At 40.4% G+C, this 21088-nt stretch overlaps 1 protein-coding gene across 1 annotated transcript in view; it reads right to left on the minus strand.

Annotated features, from left to right (window-relative positions):
- The window catches only part of COL6A6 (collagen type VI alpha 6 chain), a 109833-nt gene that overhangs the window by 21274 nt on the left and 67471 nt on the right, over positions 1 to 21088 (minus strand). Inside the window, exons 28-34 of the mRNA XM_073333281.1 lie at positions 15985 to 16047; positions 13481 to 13543; positions 12285 to 12320; positions 12144 to 12180; positions 11122 to 11133; positions 4978 to 5471; positions 1395 to 1491 (exon numbers count right to left, since the gene is read on the minus strand). Coding sequence (XP_073189382.1) covers positions 1395 to 1491; positions 4978 to 5471; positions 11122 to 11133; positions 12144 to 12180; positions 12285 to 12320; positions 13481 to 13543; positions 15985 to 16047 — 802 coding nt within the window. The remainder of the gene's footprint in view (positions 1 to 1394; positions 1492 to 4977; positions 5472 to 11121; positions 11134 to 12143; positions 12181 to 12284; positions 12321 to 13480; positions 13544 to 15984; positions 16048 to 21088) is intronic.

A 21088-nucleotide genomic window follows, 5' to 3' on the forward strand; every position in this document is an offset into this window, starting at 1 on the left:
TTGCTACAGGTGATCTACTGTGGCTATGTGACATACATGATGTGACTGAAACACTGTCATTGGCAGATAACTCTGAAACTATAGAAAATGATGGTGATCTTGAAGGTGGATAGTCTTCAGAATCCTGTAGGTTGAGGATGGATTCTCCTAAACAAAATAAGTCAGTGCAGTTATTTAATTATTACCACCATACCGCTCATTTAGTATTACTCATTGCATTCACTGACACTCAGTACTACTTTAAAGGTGAAATTGTAAAAGGAAGATCGCCTATTTCAGCTATTTATTTTTTAACACAACTGCATCTAAAATGATAGTATCATAGAGTAACAACTATATTTTTTGCTCAAACATGAAAATTCAAGAATAGTCCAGAAGGAAGACAGGCAGCCCTTAAGAAAGGAGTACGAAATTTTAAAAAAAAAAAAATGTTCACCAACCTGAAGATCCTGCATGTTCAGACATGTTCCTTTCATCACCTTCAACTCTGCTTCCTCCTGAGAAGGAATGCTTCTCATGATGTTGTTTCATTCAGGCAACCAGGCCTTGCATTTCTTTGTTGCACTGTTTGCATTTTGCACGCATGCCTGTCTTACCCACAGGTAGAGGAACTTCTTTAAAATATTCCCAAACTGGGTCTCTTTTATGGCCTGCTGCCATTACAGGTTTTCCCTTCTAGTGACAGAATGGTATGGTAGACCTCAAATCAATGAAGACTACACTCAGAAAGACCTCAAGACTTCTGGAATATGTTGCTCAAACAGTTTCACTTTCACTCCTTGTCCAGATCTATTCCGCCCCCAACAGTCTTCTATTCATTGAAGTATTTGAAACTTTGCACTTTTAGAGAGAGGTAAAGGATTGACTCTGTGTACATAAATTTGCACAGGGACAATAGGGTTGAGGTTTGTTATTTCTCACCTCTCTATATAATTTATTTAAAAACATTTTTGCTGTTAACAAGCATGTTATCTCTGGAGACACAAAGCTACAGTTTGAGAACTGCAAAACTAAGCATCTCTGATGGTATCTTCCAGACTGAGCACTGAGTCCCATTGGGTAGATAGAAAGATTAACCTAAATAATCTATACAGAAGCCCCTGGAATCCCATAAGATTGGGTCCCTAATCCATGGACTATTGGAACTCATTTAAAAAACTTTCCTTACACTTTACATGAATATATTGTCTCATACTATAGAATTAGAATTTATAATCCTTATTCCATGAGGAGGTATCTTTGAGCTATAATGTATCTTAATTAAAACTATCTTTATATAGGTTTTTTTCCTTAAGCATTTTATAAGAAAAAAATCAGATTTAAATAAAAAAAATCAGATTTTATTTTATTTTATCCTTTTTAAAACATTGATTTTTATCCACCCTGGATCTTACCATAACAAAGAGTGCAGCGCTGAAATGTTTCCAACAATGGCTCATAGCTGTTCTCTTGATTAATATTTATTACCTGGAAGAATCCAGTATCATCCATCTAGACAGAACAATAATAAAAGGATTTAGTGCAGAAGGCAAGTGGTGAGTTTTACCTTAAAACAGTTTATTTAAATGCTGTACAACTGTGTTCACATCAGGCATTCATAGAGAATTACATTCATTCCTAGGTGTCAGGCATTCAACCCCTAAGCCACCTATAACCAACAGCAATTTTGTATATTCTCCAGCATGACAAACTTCAGTGACCCTGAAAACCTCTAGAGAAACCTTCAATTTCCCTACTACCCTTCAGTGATGAATTTGGGTTCTGTCGGTCTTTGCACTGGGCTCCAGCTTGGCACCTCCACACTAAAGTTTTGCCCTCTATAGGAGCTGGAGTGTTCCAAATCTCAGAGTCAGCCAACTTGTGTGATTTGGAGTGTTTCATCTGACACACAGTTAATTCAGTAGAAAACTGGTGTGACTTTAGATGAGTCTCCAAAAATAAGGCACTGCATACTCTAGTTTTCCAAGCAGAAATATGGATTGAGAATAATTCTCAAAACAAAAATGCTACATTGAGTGTTTCCAACCACTAGCTACTCCTTACAAAGTGATGACCCCTGTCCTTCAGTGTCTCCTTGAACAGAATTCCCATTGACTTCAATGTAGGGGCTAAAAGGACTGTTTGCTGAAACTGGGAATCAGTGATACCAGGCATCTTATTCTATTCTGAAATGGTTCTCTTTCCACTGATGTAATGTAACACAAGCTATGAGTTATTATGTAAAGGGAGAGGGGAAAAGGGGCAGAAGTGAGTGATGCAGAAAAATTCTATGCCCACCTTCTGGGCTTGCTTAGGAATTTTTATTCTTAGCCAACAATGATTTGGCAGACTATTGGGTCTGATATATTTAAGAAACATGCCACGTATCCCTCAACTACCTATTTCTAGATTTCTTACTCCATGCTTCCATCTCTCACCCTTTAAACAGGCCTTTAAATTACTGTAAAGCCCAAACCTGTAGCCTTTAAAAAAAAATACTGTCACAGGTTGACACTGGCCCTTTAAGAGAGAAGAGGCCAGTACACCTATGACTGGTCAGTTGACCCCCAATTAGGCTTAAAAGAGGGCACCTCAGTTTGGCCTTAGAGGGGAGAGAGAAACCCAGTGAGTCAGAGCTGCTCAAGAGCAATGTCTGAAAAGGACAGAGAAGGGCAGTTGTGAGCTGTCCAAGGAGAAGAGGAGAGAGACAGGGAGAAACAGCAGCAATGGAGAGCTGTACAGAGAACCACTGGAAAGAGCAAGAGGTCAGTGGTGGGACCTGGCCAGAGCTGGGGAACCCCGAGTAGCTAAAAGAGAGCTCATGCAGAAGCCCCTATGAAGAAGGGGAAAAACCTGGCCGGTTGGGAGAAGCTGAGCCAAAGCAAGAAGGATTGATGCTGGAGGGGGAACCTGGGATAGGGGTCACAGGCAGAGAGGCCTGTGAGAGTAGAACACTAGGGGAAGCCCCCTCGCAGCAAGCCTGAGTGGAGGGCTGCAGGAACCAGAGCCCAAAACAAGGGGGTTGTTCTGGAGGGATATTCCCTGAGCAGGGGTAGGACTCTCAGGGAGGGAAGCCTGGCTCAGAGGAACACTGTGGAGAGTTCTGTCCCAGGAGACCTCTCTTGGGGATATGGGAGAAGAGTTGTAGGTCTTGGAACACCCAGGTAGATGCCCTGGAGAGTGGGGCCCTGGAACAGGGGCTAAAGCAACCGGGACAGAGTGGTTAGTGACTCTCGGGTGACCTTTGCACGGGATTGATGAGCTGCTGCGTTGTAACCATGTTTAACTTTGGGGGTTTGAGAAGAACTGTTTTACTAAGAGTCATCTGTGGACTGTGACCCTTTTACTAATATAAAGGGTTTGAATTTTCTGCTGAGAGAGACAATGTTCCTATCCACAGGTGGATTCCAAGGTGAAACTGAGGTAGATACAGCACCCTGCTGCAGAAGGGCTCCTTGTGTAGGGGCCGTCCTACTCCACATCCCTTTGTTAAACTGATTTCTCTTAATAGTGTCTTCAACTGTATATTTGTTTAGCTTCTAGTCTTTCTCCTTGAAAGAGATTACAGGGTTTCCAAGGAAATCCATGACATGCTTTATCATAAAGCAATTTTTACAACATCAAAGCACAGAATGTTGAAGCTGTAAAATTCCAACTGATTTTTCTCCTTTCCAGCAAAAAATGCTGCAAAAAGAACTCTCTCTTCTGTGCTTAGTTGTGCTGCAGTACGTTCTCTGAACACACTTTTAGACACCGAGTAATGAGTGCTGTAAGTGCTCGAGTCCTGCTCATCTTGCTCATGTGATCAGCATTTGGCCCAAGACAGCGTTCTCCTATAATGGTACTGTGGTAACAGGAAATGTCATCACAGAACAAGTTGGCTGAACAGGAACTATATGTAACATTAGATGCCCCAAACTGTGTTAGAGAAACATTAAAGTTGTACTGACTGTTAAAATAAGGAAAAAAATATATAGAAATCCAAACTTATATTTCCTACAGCTATGCAAACTTAGCCACATTGCACAGATCTGCTCTTTGATCTGTTCCTGCTGCTAAATCCAGAGCTGAAATTGCTCTGCTACCCTAAGACAATGACTGAAGTGTGGGTCTCCATATTCAGTGTGCCTCAGTGATTTCCATACCAAATCTGCACAGTTTGCAAGAAGATATTTTTTCTGTCTGACCCCCCACCAACTCAGCTAAGCTGTTGACAGTCAACTTGGGTTCTTTCCATTTCACACACCATCAGTGCTAATACGGATTCTGCAGGCTGAATTATTCCCTCAGCTACAAGTATGCAACCCTGTTATTGTTAGATTATGTAACTAGTGATACCTCTGCAAGCCACCGCATAATTAAGAATTAAAGTGTTTTTCTTCATAAGATGCCCTGCTCTCTCTACCACTGTTATCTGAAAGATTTCCTTGTCACAAATGCTAATAGTTCCACAAACACATTGCTTCGGTAGTGAACTTTACAGCTTTCAAGCACACTGGGTCTGATTCTCCACTGCCTTGCCCCTTGTGTAGTCGTCATTTACCCCCCAAGCAGAGTGGGTGGAACACACCACTATTCTGGTTAGGTACTGTTTTGCTGCCATTCTGCACTCACTTTGCACAGGGGTAAAATGACAGACAATGTCAGGTGTAAGGCAGTGGAGAATCAGGCCAGGTTTTCTTGAATTTATTAAATACTCTGATTAAGCACCAAGTCCTACAATTTTTACAAAATGCATAGTGCTTATAGAAGTAGTTCTACTGACTTGAATGGGATCACTAGCATTAATAAGGACTATTCATGTAAGTGCTGCAGGATTTGACCCAATATATGATCACAAATAACCAATACAATGAGCAAGATCTGTCCTTGGTGTAACTCCACTGAAGATAATGGAGTTACACCAAAGGACGAATGTGACCCACTATGTTTTGAAGGCGGTGAAATACAAAGTCTAGTTACTGAACATCAAAAAGAAAACGTTTGTGGAGTTCTTACCGCAAAAGCACGACTGAGGAGGGGAACATCATTAAAAGCGAGAACTACTGGAACAATATCAAATGCAACATACTCCAGAACTGCTGTGTTAATAGAAAATTCATCTGCAGATGGCCCATTGCTAAAAAACACTGCTACTTTTCTCACATTAGGACCTTGGCGAGTTCGTTTGAAAACATTCTTGGCAACGAATCTCATCGCTCCGGCAATATCCCGTTCACTTGAGGATCTCTCATAAGCCACATTATTAAGTTTGTTGAGGAGCTGATTCTTGTTGTAGAACTCAGAGAAGCGGATCAGATAACGAGTATTGGAATTGTAGGACACAACAGCAACTCTAGCTCCCACTGGGCAGTTGTTGTCTCTAATTTTGGTGGCATTCACTACTGATATTACAATCTCTCTCATTCTTTCAAATAACTGGGATGTGACGTCCTGGGATATTTCCAAAGCAAACACTAGTTCCGTTGGATATACTGGGCATTCCGGTTTTTCTAGAAGATAAAAAACAGTTGTTATACAAATCACACAAGATAAAAAATGCAAGCTATTTTAAAGTGAATAATAACTATTTCATTTTACTTTCCCTAGATAGCCTGATATGTTGCATGCCATCTAGGGACTCACTCCACAGAAAATGATACAAGGGCAGGTCGTGCTGGGGCACAGTTCAGGAATGCAATGAGACTGAGGAGTGCGTGTGCTGGACACAATTGCAATCCCTGTACTCCTTCGAACAGGGAGGAAGGGAGGGGCAGGGAGAATCCAAAGTCATAGTCTTGCCCCCTCCCATACCACATACAGGTTAGCGAAACTGGCGGAGTGCAGAGGGGGGATTATGGAGCACTTCCCTTCCTGTCTGGAAGGTCCAGAAGGGATTGCCTTTCCTGAGGCACAATCACTCCTGGAGCACTCCCGGTGGTAACGTGGTTCTGTACTGCCCCCAGCTCCATGCTCATCAGGCACAATGGGTCCTACCATGTCTATTGTACTTTACTTAAATGCAACACTAAGTCTTGGAAAAGCATGGGTTGCATCTATGATTAAATACATTTCAGTGCGTTTAGTGGCTCCAAATGGTAGTAGAAGCACATGATGTTCGGAAAGACAGCTGAAAATAAAGCTAGTGAACAGAAAGGAAATGGTAATCTAAGCTCATGGTATGGGCCATAAAGAGGACCATGATGGTACCCAAAGGTTGTTATAACATAAGAGAAAACTCAGAGAAAAGAGAAACACCAAAATGACTAACAAATGAAAAGAATTAGTAGGTAAGGTCCCGTGGGAAGAAAATTTAAGGGCTAAAGGAGTTCACAGGAGAGCTGTGAAACAGAAGTTTCTCAAAGAGACGGCATTGAAGGAGCAACAGCAAACTATCCTCATGCAAAGGAAAGATAGGAAGAATAATAAGAGGACAATATGGCTCCATGAGGAGCTCTTTAATAGTCTGACAATCAAAAAGGAATCCTACAAAGAGTGGACACATGGACAAATTACTAAGGATTAATACAAAAGAATAGCGCAAGCAAGTAGGGACAAAATCAGAAAGGCTAAGGCACAAAATGTACAAGGGACATAAAAAGGCAACAACAAGAGGTTCTAACAATACATTAGGAGAAGAGAAAGATGAAGGAAAGTATAGGTCCTTTACTTAGCGATGAAAAAGAGCTAATAACTGGATGGCATCAGGAAGGCTGAGATGTTTAATGCCTGTTTTGCTTCAGTCTTCTCTAAAAAGGTAAACTGTGACCAGCTGCTTAACACAATTAATATTAACAACAAGGGGGAAGGAACACAAGCCAAAATAGGGGAAGAACAAGTTAAAGAATATTTAGATAAGGAATATGTATTCTAGTCAGCAGGGCCTGATGAAATTCACCCTATTGTACTTAAGGAACTAGGCTGAAGGAATCTTGGAACCATTAGTGATTATCTTTTAGAACTCATGGAAATTGGGCGAGGTCCCAGAGGGCTGGAGAAGGGCAAACATAGCACTTATCTTTAAAAAGCGGAACAAAGAGGATCCAGGGAATTATAGACCTAAATTTCAATATCTGGAAAGATACTGGAACAAATTATTAAACAATTAATTTGTAAGCACCTAGAGGATAACAGGATTATAAATCATAGCCAATGTAGACATGTCAAGAACAAATCATACCTAAAAAACAATTTTCTTCTTTGACAGGGTTACTGGCCTAGTGGATAGGTGGAAATCAGTAGACAAGATATATCTTGATTTTAGTAGGGTTTTTGACACAGTCCCATATGACAGTCTCATAAGCAAGCTAGGAAAATATGGTTTAAATAAATTATTAAAAAGTGGGTACACAACTAGTTGATTGATAACTATTCTCTGAATAGAGTCTATGGTCCACTGTCAAAGTGGGGAGACTTATCTAGTGGAGTCATGCAGAGGTCTGACATAGATCCAGCACTATTCAACGTTTTCATTAAATGACTTGGACAATGTAGTGAAGCTTAGGTTATACTTATAAAATTTGCAGATGACACCAAGCTGGGAGGGGTTGAAAGCACTTTGGAGGACAGGATTAGAATTCAAAATGACCATGATAAATTGGAGAATTGGTCTAAAATCAACAAGATGAAATACAATAAAGACATGTGCAAAGTACTACACTTAGGATAAATAAAATGCACAGTTACAAAATGAGAAATAGCTGGCTAGGTCATGGTACTACTGAAAGGGATATGGGGGTGATATTGGATCACAAATTGAATGAGTTAACAATGTGATGCAGTTGCAAAAAAGGCTAATATTCTGGGATATATTAACAGGAGTGTCATATGTAAGGCACACAAGGTAATTGTCCTGCTCTACTTGACACTGGTGAAGCCTCAGCAGGAGTACTGCATCCAGTTCTAGGCACCATGCTTTAAGAAAGATGTGGACAAATTAGAGTGTGTGTCCAGAGAAGAGCAACAAAACTGATAAAAGATTTAGAAAAGCTGACCTATGAGGAAAGGTTAAAAACTGGACAGGTTTCGTCTTGAGAAAAGAAGGCTGATGGGGGACCTGATAAAAGTCTTAAAATATATTAAGGGTTGTTATAAAGAGGATGGTGATCGATTATTCTCCATGTCCACTGAAGGTAGGACAATAAATAATAGGCTTAATCTGCAGTAAGGGAGATTTAGGTTAGGTATTAGAAAAAACTTTCTAACTACAGTATAAGGATTGTTGAGGTTGTGGAATCTCCATCATTGAAGGATTTTCAGAACAGATTAGACAAACACCTGTCAGGGATGGTCTTGCCTCAGAGCAGGAGGCTGGACTAGATGACCTTTCAAGATCCCTTCCAGCACTACATTTCTATGATTAATCTATCACCAATGAGTGATGAGGTAACTTGGCTGAAATGGTGAGTCAATTAACTGTAGAAACCAAGCTAGCTCTTTAATGGGGTGTGGATCAGGAATGGAGTGTGTCAGAGACTCGGAGGTTAGGCCATAAAGTCATGGAACTGAAACAGATCTTGAGGGAAGGCAAAAGCAGAAAAGCAAATCAAGATCAGAACACTGACAGAGAAACTATGGTTTGATAAGGTTGGATTTTTTTGGGGAGTGGGATGTAAAGCAGCAAGGAGGAGTGGAAGGGGGTGAAGATAAGAACACATATGGAGGGCTGGAGAAGGGGAATGTGACAGAATATAGTCCTTTGTCCACACCCTATACTGTATTGTAATTATCTTTGTATGAAGTATGCCTTGTGAGGTATCATTTGAAAACTCACAATTCGCTGGTCATTATTATCCTGATAAAATATGTGTGGCAACATTGTATATGAAGATATAAGATTCCACTGTATGGCGTTATTAACACTTTCCAAACTGAGGTTGGCATACAGGTCTGTCTCAAACAAAGGAATATGTGCTCTGCTTCATTTGCGTTTAAGCAGTCAGAGTCATTGAGCGATCAGAAAGATGAGGAAAACACAGCAGGGAACGTCCTTCTCCATAGACTCAGTCTCCTGAATCTCAGCTGGAAATGTTTTCAAGAATGAGATTAACACTATAAAAAAGAAAAGGAGTACTTGTGGCACCTTAGAGACTAACAAATTTATTTGAGCATAAGCTTTCGTGAGCTACAGCTCACTTCATCGGATGTCACGAAAGCTTATGCTCAAATAAATTTGTTAGTCTCTAAGGTGCCACAAGTACTCCTTTTCTTTTTGTGAATACAGACTAACATGGCTGCTACTCTGAAAACTATAAAAAAGAGGAACAAACGCCCCAAGCTTCCATGCTGGAGGCTGTTTGTGAGCAGTCAAACATTGTAAAGGGCATCCCAGGTTAGAGGGCATGGTGACACAGCTATTCGTTAGTCTGGATTGTACCCTGGATATGTCAGAGTCAGAACAAAATTCATCACCAGTTTGAAGAAGTGAGGCAACACTGGAATGTTTAGGGAGTGGACCTTGTCTGCCTCCTTAAGAGAGACCAGAAAAACAAACAAAAAAAAGGAGCAAGAACAACACAGGAAAAGCAACAAGACAAAGATATAAGAGAAATAAAAAATACAAAAGATGACTATATACTGCTTTGGAATTGGTAAAAGTAAAATTCCAGGAGATTAGCTATATGGGGGCTTTACCACTATCGAAGACAAATGATGCAAAGGATTGAGGATGCTAATACACCAAGAAGCAAATCAGAAACATACAAGAAAACGCCACGAGAATATAAACTGAAAATATTCATACAATGGGAATCAGTGATTGACTGGACCGTAAACTTAAAAGATTTGTGGAACTAAAAATATATCCTTCTTTTTGGTTCAGTGCATGATCCTACCAACTTCAGTACATCTGAAACTGCAAATATATGCAGACTGTGAGGACAGCAAACTCATAAGTGTGAATTGTTGTCAAGGGTGACACTCAATGTGAAGAAATTCTTGATTAAAGGAAGAATACTGGTTTCTCATTCCTGCTGTGGAAGCAGCAATCACAACACACAACAATCACTCTGACCAGTTAAAGAGAAGCACTGATGGCCCCTTTCTGATCACATGTCCAATCCTCTTCATCCCACAGTGGAGGACTCAATTCAGGGCCTTGAAAATTGTGAGTATAAAAGTAGCACTCTGAGAAGGCCAATGAGAACTTCTGGGAGTGAGAGGAGAAGAAAACAATGGGGTAGGTTTTCCCAAGGGATTTCCTCTGAAAAGTATATTTATTTGCAAAGTTGCCTCAGATGCTAGGTACTTCATCAGATATCGAGGAAGACGAATGAAGTTTTAAGGCAAAATCATCCTACAATTCCCACAAACGTGAGTAAACCTCAAAGAGCCATAGAAGTAAAACCTTATGTCATGTGAGCTATCCAATTGACTATAAAGTTACTCATGTGAGGGCTGCAGGGTAAGTGACATAATTTGCAGTTTTAGTGGTTAAAAGGCAAGTAATCCAGAGAGATGCACCATAAGTATCTTTACAATAATGGCCTAAATTTCAGATCATCCACATCTCCCACTGCATTGAATGGAAATGCAGATGTTCAGAACCTCTCAAAATCAGGTAACAAAGGAACTAGAATAACTTAGAAGGACACAGGGCCAGGAGCTAAGTGTTATTTTGTTGTTTTTTTCTAGCTGTAGCTGGAAAGCAAGATATCAAGATAGACAGGGATCAACTGAACTCTAGTTTATGTTGTCTTATCTAGTCACTGAACTCTGCTGATACAATATTAGGTAATGGGGATTCACACAGCCAGCACTAGCTGAACTGAAGTTCTCAAAAACAGAGGTAAAGCAGGGTGAATATTTTAAAATCTGCATCAGTACAGCATGCTCAGAGACAAGCTATCAATGAGGAAATAAAGCAGAAAGGGTATGCCTATTGGAAGAAAAGTCTGACAAATTAAGAAGTAGTGATATGATGGGCAGGGAATGAGAGGCATGCTCTCTTTACAGAATTGCAGAACTACAATTGTTCCACTTAGTTAGCCAGAGACAAACAGTGGCTGATCTATCAGCAGGTGGGGAGCTTAAAGAAGTGAAACTCCAGACCAAAACTGGTACTCCAGATCAAAAGTGAGGTCTTTACCTAAACCACCTTCCCAGACACATTGATACATTAAGATTTTAGTTAAAATAATGTAATAATAAACAAACAGTACTCACCCCGGCAACAAGCTAAACAAAAAAGGGAAAAAATTATATAGCATGTTTTTAAAACAATCCTAAAATCTCTTTAAAAAAGAAAATGTGTACAGTCATGGATTGCACATCTATAATTTCACAGCATTCCCTGTGCATGCAAAACACTCACTGGTTTCAGTGGAAGTTGTTAGGTGCACAGGGAGTTCAGCTTCTGTCCCTGAATTTGCATTGCATGTTCTTATTGTAGATTTCTACGGTCCCTGGTTTCTAACAGCGTTTAGAGAAATAGATGTAACTCGGCAAATGATCCAAACTCCTGACTTTGTTTCGGCAAATTCCACATTCGAGACACTTGACTGAAACATTCTAATGTGTTCCCAAATATTCTTTGCTTAGCCTAGCTCAGCTCAGCTGAACTTTCACTGAAGATCAAGATTAGTCACATGAGTAAGGGTCCATAATCTGTATTTAAGATTAAATTACATTATTTTAAGTAAATCACTTACTTATCTTCCCTTCAGGGCACTCGGGGCACCTTCATTATTCCTACAGACACTAGCCCTTTCCAAGTGCCCCAAGCACCTAATTTCCATGAAGGCTATTTTATACACAACAAAGGGAACACAGATCCCTCTAACAGCTACTGCCATTTAAAACAAACAGTCTTATATTTCAAAAGAGGGTTTTTTGTTTGTTTCGTAATTTTTGAACTTTCAAAGGAAATCAGAGAAGCATGTTAGAAATGCTCATGCAGAGTTACCGACTGATTACTAGAATCAATAGATGTTTTCCAATTCACTTAGTACACGGTACAAACACAGCTAAAACAGCCTCATAAAAAGGATCTACTGTGAGCTAAAAATACTCTCCGAAATGAAGGTTGTTTACTTGTCAAGCAGTTACTCTCTTTTGCACGTAAATGGCCGTTGTGTGAAATTGAAAAATAAGTGGTCGGTAGAACTTTATTTTCTTTCCCTAAAATATCACTTCAAGTGCTGACCCTTTGGGTGAGGCAATTTTATAAAGCAAGATACAGTACTTACGGCTGTGTCTGCGCACATAGTCAATGAGTTCACATGGCTGCAGAACACAAACAAAACGAAGAGAAAGAAAGGAATTCTTAGCTGATGAAGTGCTTTATTTCTTAATGTATACTGAATGTAGAACATGCCAGAGATACATACGGGAAAAGGGTGCAGTCCCATTGTTCCTTTAGCGCCCTATAAGAACAAGATTGTAGATTACTAGATAATTTAAAGCTTTCAACTGCCTGGATAATTAAAATAATTCAACTGTGAGAATGTCTTGTACAACAGGACAATCATACCAGAACTTGACTGTACTGTATATTTTCTCTCTATTCATTTAATATGTATTGTGGTATGCTGGCAATTTAAGTTCCAGAATGGTGGGATCATGATACCCAAACAGAAACAGAACGAGTTAATTTTATTTTAATTGGGTTTGGGGAGAGAGAGAGAAGAATGAATAAATAGTTAATATATATGGGAATCCAAGTGTTCAGCACCTTTGAAAATCAGGTATAATGTTGTTGCCCTTAAGCATCAGTCCAATATATCTTTGTGTGACATTACTTGGGTATAAGCAGCAGTAATGATTACTAACAAAAAATAGATTTGAGTGGAGTCCAGGTTCAATTTCTGAGATGAGTGAAATCTCAGCTCACTTTTATTGGGATCTTTTAATTCCAGCCTGTGATTACAAAAAACTCTCTGAAAACAGCCATAAGCTGCAAACTTCAGACATGGCTAGAAAAGATTCCAAAAACCAGATATATGTTCCTAATTTTAAAAAAATATTGCAACACACGGGTTGTTCTTTAATTGCCAGTTTTCAGGAGAGGCCCAAGGTCCAAATGAAAAAAAGGTTGCAACTACATTTTAAGTTCAATTAGGCATTTAAATACTTGTCTAGATTTGCATGCAAAATTAGATTTGGGCATCTAAATAATCATTTGCACATGCAAATACCTGATTTGTGCTCTCAGTTGTAGTAGAGTGAAAATTTAGACACACAATTACATGCATAGACTTTGGGTCTCTTTTTTCTGAAAATCTGACCCTAGAATTTTAGTTCAAAGTATTGTAACATAATTTGATATACAAACAAACACACAAACTTATTGTCATATTGCTGGTGAAAATACAGAATTAGCATTTTCAAAGTGACATAACCAAGCAGCTTACAAGAAACTTACCTCGAGCACCCCAAAATGTGAGTGTATTAATGATTTAGACTATTGAACGCATACTGTAGCCTGAGACAGGGAGAAAAAATCACCTATCCTCACCTTCAAATTTAAAGGAAGTACCTTTTCATGCAAATAAAATTACATGCACTTAATGTGGTCAATTCATACCCTGGGTCCCAGAGGTCCCCTGTCTCCTGGAATTCCCTTCTCACCAGGATAACCTGCAACACCCTGGAAACATTGGCATAAATTAGACAGACAGACAATCTACAAATGATATATACAGCAGTTACGATACTATTGCTTACTTCTCTACTCTAGGGCCCAGATCTCCATTTTATTAATGCCAGTTTTACATGAGTTTAACTCCATTCTATTCCATGGATATACTCCTGATTTATAGCTTGGTGAGAAGAGAATCAGGCCCTGTATATTTTCACATATAACGATCCTTAAAAGAAGAAAAATAGGACGGCAGCATACTATTACTTTTCTTTGGGTGGTTCAGCTGAATGCTGGCAACGTTTACTGTACAGTGACTCTGGAGATGGGGATTTTGCTCCCACCTCTACTATGGACTCTGTGTGTAACCTTGGGAAAGTCACTTAACTTCTCTGTGACTCAGTTTCCTCATGGTAAAATGGGAACAACACCACTTGCCTGCCTGCCTACACCTCACAAAGACACTGAGGCTAAATTCATTCAGATTGGTAAAGTGCTTTGATATTTTTGGATAGGAGGTGCTACATAAGTGTCCCACTCCTTCGATCCCTAGTTATGCACCCCTAACTAATTTCAGCCATCCCTGACACAACCTCTGCACCAGGGGGGCGAGTGCAGCGAAAGTAAAGCCAGCTATGCTGGTCCAAGGTTCTCCTCCCATGCTGGCACACCATTTGAACACCATTTTAAGGTCATATTGCACAGCTCCAGCAGTGGACAGTGACCTTAGCATGACCAAGGACCTGGCCCTTGGCAAGGGAACTGACTACCTCAGAAAAGCTTCTTCTGGCCCAGACGTGAGGGTGCTACCAATTAAACTACCTTAGCACAACGTATACATTTATAACCCCAATGGCATGCTGCCTCTCCTGGTTTATTAATGTCTGTTGGAAAAATTTTCATAAGGCTCTAAGTTCTTCGGGAGTATAAAGGTTTCACTGACTTTCAATGGGACTGAGGTTCCTAAATCACTCAGATGCTTTTGAAAATTTTACCCTGTGTTAGAAATTAATGGATAATGGGCACCATACCACGTATAATATCTAATCAATAACATTTTACATGTACCAAAAAAAAAAAATTGGCTCCCATTGAAGTTAAAGGCAAAAGTCTCTGATTTCAGAGGGAGCAAGATCAGGCTGAAGTGGGGGTGGGGGGTGGGAGAAACAGGTCAGAGTGTGATAACTACAAAAACAAGAGTTGAAAAAGGTGAGTAGTTTGCATGGCTAACTTATAATACAAACTACTACTATGACTTTGCCCTTCCTTTGTCAGAGGAGCTAAAAACACAGTTAAACAGGAAACAATTACTACAAAAGAAATGTTTTGTTTACGTTGACCTATTAAAAGAAGAAGACTTGGCCATCTATCAGACTCTTTCAAACTAGTAACTCTGAAGTAACTCATTTATAATTACAATTTAAAATATAAAAATCACTTATATGAGCTCTAGCAACTCTGAAAAAATTAAACTTACTATTCATAAGGAGCATAATATAATAAGAAATGTTAAAGTCTCATCCAGTAAAAACAGCAACAAAATATGCCCCAGCCCACTCCACCACCTTCCCCATAACATCAGCCCTCTACAGGATTTCTATAAAATAATTAGACGTTGTGTTTCCCTGATTTGGAGCCTGCTCTGTGCTACACCAGTCTTCCAGTGTAAATTATTCAGGTTGCCATTGATCATAAGAACAAAAGAATGGCCACACTGGGTCAGTCCAGTGGTCCATCTAGCCAGTACTGGGTCTTCTGGCAGTGGCCAATGCCAGGTGTCCCAGAGGGAATGAACAGAACAGGTAATCATCAAGTGATTCATCCTGTCACCCATTCCCAGTTTTTGGCAAATAGGGGCTAGGGACACCATTCCTGCCCATCCTCGCTAATAGCCATTGATGGACCTATCCTCTATGAACTTATCTAGTTCTAGGTCCAAAGACAAACAAGGTGGGCGAGGTAATATCTTTTATTGAACCAACTTCTCTTGGAGAGAGACAAGCTTTCAGGCCACACAGAGCTCTTCTTCAGGTCTGGGAAAGGTACTCCCAGTGTCACAGCAAAAGGCAAGGTGGAACAGATTGTTCAGCATAAGTAGTTAGCATATATTGTAAGGGACCATTCAAGGTAGTGGCCCATTGCACTGGTCTGAAGAGACAGACATGGTATCCAGCTATAGGCCACTGGAGGCCACCTCTTGCACTAGGTTGATCTTCCATAGCTGGCTACACCAGTTTTAGACGTGCTAGTGGTGTACAAAGCAACTGCAACAGAGTGCGGGATCTGGACTATTGTGCTTACAATAGCTGTGATATACATACATTCAGCAGGTTAAAAGATATCCATTTAAAACAGATTTCTGTCAGCTGGGCAGGTAAAATGACATGTGATTTCTGCATTCACAACAAGCCAATCTCAAGACAAATCAATATTCATAAAAGGGTACTTGCCATTTTTCCTCTGATTCCTTTTGGTCCAAGTTCTCCTGGAACTCCCTTTTCTCCAATTTCACCCTAATTAATTGGATACAGCAAAACTGAAAATGGCTATTCAGTAAAACAAAAATGTTAATAACTCAAGAAATGGTTCTTGCTGTTTATTCTTCCATTCATATATCTCGCTTTTAAGAGCACAAAGACTGATATGAAATAGGTATATACAAAAATATATACAAGTAGTGTTGTGTGTGGTGTCTCACCCCCACCCCGCAAATGTGATCTATGCCGTCATGTGCCAGCAATGCCCCTCTGCCATGTACATTGGTCAAACTGGACAGTCTCTACGTAAAAGAATAAATGGACACCAATCAGACGTCAAGAATTATAACATTCATAAACCAGGTTTTCAGAGTAACAGCCGTGTTAGTCTGTATTCGCAAAAAGAAAAGGAGGACTTGTGGCACCTTAGAGACTAACCAATTTATTTGAGCATGAGCTTTCGTGTAGCTCACGAAAGCTCATGCTCAAATAAATTGGTTAGTCTCTAAGGTGCCACAAGTCCTCCTTTTCTTTATTCATAAACCAGTCGGAGAACACTTCAATCTCTCTGGTCACACAATCACAGACATGAAGGTCGCTATCTTAAAACAAAAAAACTTCAAATCCAGACTCCAGCGAGAAACTGCTGAATTGGAATTCATTTGCAAATTGGATACTATTAATTTAGGCTTAAATAGAGACTGGGAGTGGCTAAGTCATTATGCAAGGTAGCCTATTTCCCCTTGTTTTTTCCTACCCCCCCCCCCCCAGACGTTCTGGTTAAACTTGGATTTAAACTTGGAGAGTGGTCAGTTTGGATGAGCTATTGCCAGCAGGAGAGTGAGTTTGTGTGTGTGTGTGTGTCCCCGGGAAAAAAAAAGAAAAAAAAAAGGGGAGTGGGGTGGGGTGAGAGCCTGGATTTGTGCTGGACATGGCCCACTTTGATTACCATGCACATTGTAGGGAGAGTGGTCACTTTGGATGAGCTATTACCAGCAGGAGAGTGAGTTTGTGTGTGTGTTTTTTGGAGGGGGGTGAGGGGGTGAGAGAACCTGGATTTGTGCAGGAAATGGCCCACCTTGATTATCATGCACATTGTGTAGAGAGTTGTCACTTTGGATGGGCTATTACCAGCAGGAGAGTGAGTTTGTGTGGGGGGGGGGGGTGGAGTGGAGGGTGAGAAAACCTGGATTTGTGCTGGAAATGGCCCACCTTGATTATCATGCACATTGTAGGGAGAGTGGTCACTTTGGATGAGCTATTACCAGCAGGATAGTGAGTTTGTGTGTGTGTGTTTTTGGAGGTGGGTGAGGGGGTGGGAGAACCTGGATTTGTGCAGGAAATGGCCCACCTTGATTATCATGCACATTGTGTAGAGAGTTGTCACTTTGGATGGGCTATTACCAGCAGGAGAGTGAGTTTGTGTGGGGGGGGGGTGGAGTGGAGGGTGAGAAAACCTGGATTTGTGCTGGAAATGGCCCACCTTGATTATCATGCACATTGTAGGGAGAGTGGTCACTTTGGATGAGCTATTACCAGCAGGATAGTGAGTTTGTGTGTGTGTGTTTTTGGAGGTGGGTGAGGGGGTGAGAGAACCTGGATTTGTGCAGGAAATGGCCCACCTTGATTATCATGCACTTTGTGTAGAGAGTTGTCACTTTGGATGGGCTATTACCAGCAGGAGAGTGAGTTTGTGTGTGGGGGGGTGGAGGGTGAGAAAACATGGATTTGTGCTGGAAATGGCCCAACTTGATGGTCACTTTAAATAAGCTATTACCAGCAGGACAGTGGGATGGGAGGAGGTATTGTTTTATGATCTCTGTGTGTATATAAAGTCTGCTGCAGTTTCCACGGTATGCATCCGATGAAGTGAGCTGTAGCTCACGAAAGCTCATGCTCAAATAAATTGGTTAGTCTCTAAGGTGCCACAAGTACTCCTTTTCTTTTTTCAGAAAATGCACATTTTGCTGAGTCAGTGGGGAATATTTAAGTTCTTATTCTTTCCATGTGAAGTGCTAGTCTATTTAGTATGCTAACACTCTACCGCTGATTATTTTTGTTAACATATAATGTTTTGTTCCTAAACATTGACCCTCCACACCCAACCCCTGCCCTATCTTCCACCCCAAATACCAGCTCCATAACTTGGAAGGATTAGATTTTTATATGTAAATGTCAATTTCTCTGTACATACATAAACTGATTTAAAAAATATTTCCATCAACAATAACAGAAATGTACAGATAGGCAAAGAAAGAAAAATGCTGCTTAAGAACTTATTAGGGACTTCTCAGTATTGGGATGCAGACCTCTGCACACATTCCCCATATCCTATTATAGCCCCTGTGCAGTGAAACCTTATTGGTCTGGTTGTGGTCAAAGCCTCTGTGCCTGCAGAAAAGCAAGGGGAGATGTGCCCCTAACTTATTTGCTTTGGAAATATATTGATTTTTAGAGATTGACCCAAACTAAAAGTTTGAATCTGAAACATGTCTGAACTTTGAGGAGACAAGTTCACAGTCCAAACCCAGATACGATCCAAAATTTCACAGCTGGTCTGTATCTCTACTATGGGCTGAACCAAAACCTGAGATCCTGTTTTGAATTTTTCAGCTCAGGCCCTTCTATAACTTAATTGGATGTTGGCCCAATACCGTCTTTATTTTAGTTAAGTTTTAATTAAATGAAGCAACTGATCCATATTGCATATTTTTACTGTATAAGAGTCATAGAGATGTAAGAACTTTATCTTTTTTAACATTATTTTTCATTGGTACTTCCCCTGAAACTCTATTTTGCACTGCTAAAATTAAAAAGAAGATATCAAAATGCTCTTTGTGCCAGGTTGGCATCTACCTGTGAGAAAGTTTATAAAGTACAACATACCATGCTGAATATTTTACTGTGTTAATTCCCAGTTGTGCAAGATTATTGGTGTAGACCAAATATCTCCTTACTATATTTAGACTCCCAGCACCAGGCACTCAGCCCTCTCCTGGCTACTTTGAGCAGCTCAAAGAGAGCCTACTCGCTGGAGAGCTATCCTAATAGGGCTGCAAAAAGAACAGGAGTACTTGTGGCACCTTAGAGACTAACAAATTTATTTGAGCATAAGCTTTCGTGGGCTAAAACCCACCTCATCGGATGCATGCAGTGGAAAATACAGTAGGAAGATTATATACATATATACACACACACACAGAGAACATGAAACAATGGGTGTTATCATACACACTATAATGAGAGTGATCAGTTAAGATGACCAGCAGGAGGGGGTGGGGGAAGAGGAAAAAAAAACATCTTTTGTAGTGATAATCAAGGTGGGCCATTTCTAGCAGTTGACAAGAACGTGTGAGGAACAGTAGGAGGGGGGAAATAAACATGGGGAAATAGTTTTACTTTGTGCAATAACACATCCACTCCCAGTCTTTATTCAAGCCTAATTTAATGGTGTCCAGTTTGCAAATTAATTCCAATTCAGCAGTCTCTCATTGGAGTGTTTTTTTTATTTTTTATTGTTGTAATATTGCGACTTAGGTCTGTAATCGAGTGACCAGGGAGATTGAAGTGTTCTCCGACTGGTTTTTGAATGTTAGAATTCTTGACATCTGATTTGCGTCCATTTATTCTTTTATGTAGAGACTGTCTGGTTTGGCCAATGTACATGGCAGAGGGGCACTGTTAGCACATGATGGCATATATCACATTGGTAGAACGCCACTAGCAGTCACTTTCAGCCCCCAACTAAAATCTCTTCAGCACATCATCAGGGATCTACAACCTATCCTGAAGGATGATCCATCACTCTCACAAATCTTGGGAGACAGGCCAGTCCTTGCTTACAGACAGCCCCCCAACCGGAAGCAAATACTCACCAGCAACCACACGGCACACAACAAAAACACTAACCCAGGAACCTATCCTTGCAACAAAGCCCATTGCCAACTGCATCCACATATCTATTCAGGGGACACCATCATAGGACCTAATCACATCAGCCACACTATCAGAGGCTCTTTCACCTGCACATCTATCAATGTGATATATGCCATCATGCGCTAGCAATGCCCCTCTGTCACGTACATTGGCCAAACTGGAAATGGCCCATCTTGATTATCTACAAAAGGTTTTTTTCCCCCCTCTCCTGCTGGTAATAGCTCACCTTAACTGATCACTCTTGTTATAGTGTGTATGATAGCACCCACTGTTTCATGTTCTCTCTGTGTGTATATCTATCTACCTTCCTACTGTATTTTCCACGGTATGCATCCGATGAAGTGAGCTGTAGCTCACGAAAGCTTATGCTCAAATAAATTTGTTAGTCTCTAAGGTGCCACAAGTACTCCTGTTCTTTTTGCAGATACAGACTAACACGGCTGCTACTCTGAAACCTAATAGGGCTGGTGGACGATAACCCTAGTGCAGGAGAATCCCCTGGTGGTATAAAGTGGAAGTAACTGGCAATGTATCAGCTACTTCCCTCAGGATAGAGTGTTTGTCAGGGGAGAGCTAGATGTAAAGTGGATTATGGTCATGTTCTGGTGATCTCTGTCTGAGGAGATTATTCCTGTAAGTGCAGCAGAGGATGAAACAATCTGGCACCACTGAAGTCAACGGGAGCAGGATTGAGATTTTAGAGTAGCTCTTAGCCTGCTCCTAGTTACTTTCAGGTACAACTAATCAGAAGAGTACGAAGGTGGCATAGAGTCTTTCCTCACCCTGATTCAACTCTAGAGCAAATAAAATATCAACAGAAACACATTCTGCAGTGAAAACAAAAGAATGGAAGAAACAACTTGTCTTTTTACCTTAAAGTGACTAGTTAGAAAGAATACATGGGGAAACTGTAGGCCTGGTTTTATATATTCTCCCTCAAAGAAGCTGTGTCAGCAGTACATGACTTTTGGGTGTTTGGTTTTACAGTTGTAAAGCATTGCTAATAGTTAAGGATGAGCATGTCAGACTTGCTTTTAGGGCTGACATTTAAAAAAAACTAGAGCCTTTTAATGTGTCAAAATGGGTAATTTCTCCCCAAAATGGGTAATTTTGATAATATAATCAGTCGTGTACTACTATA

This window comes from Lepidochelys kempii, chromosome 2, assembly GCF_965140265.1.
Source record: "Lepidochelys kempii isolate rLepKem1 chromosome 2, rLepKem1.hap2, whole genome shotgun sequence".
In the NCBI taxonomy this organism is placed as follows: domain Eukaryota; kingdom Metazoa; phylum Chordata; order Testudines; family Cheloniidae; genus Lepidochelys; species Lepidochelys kempii.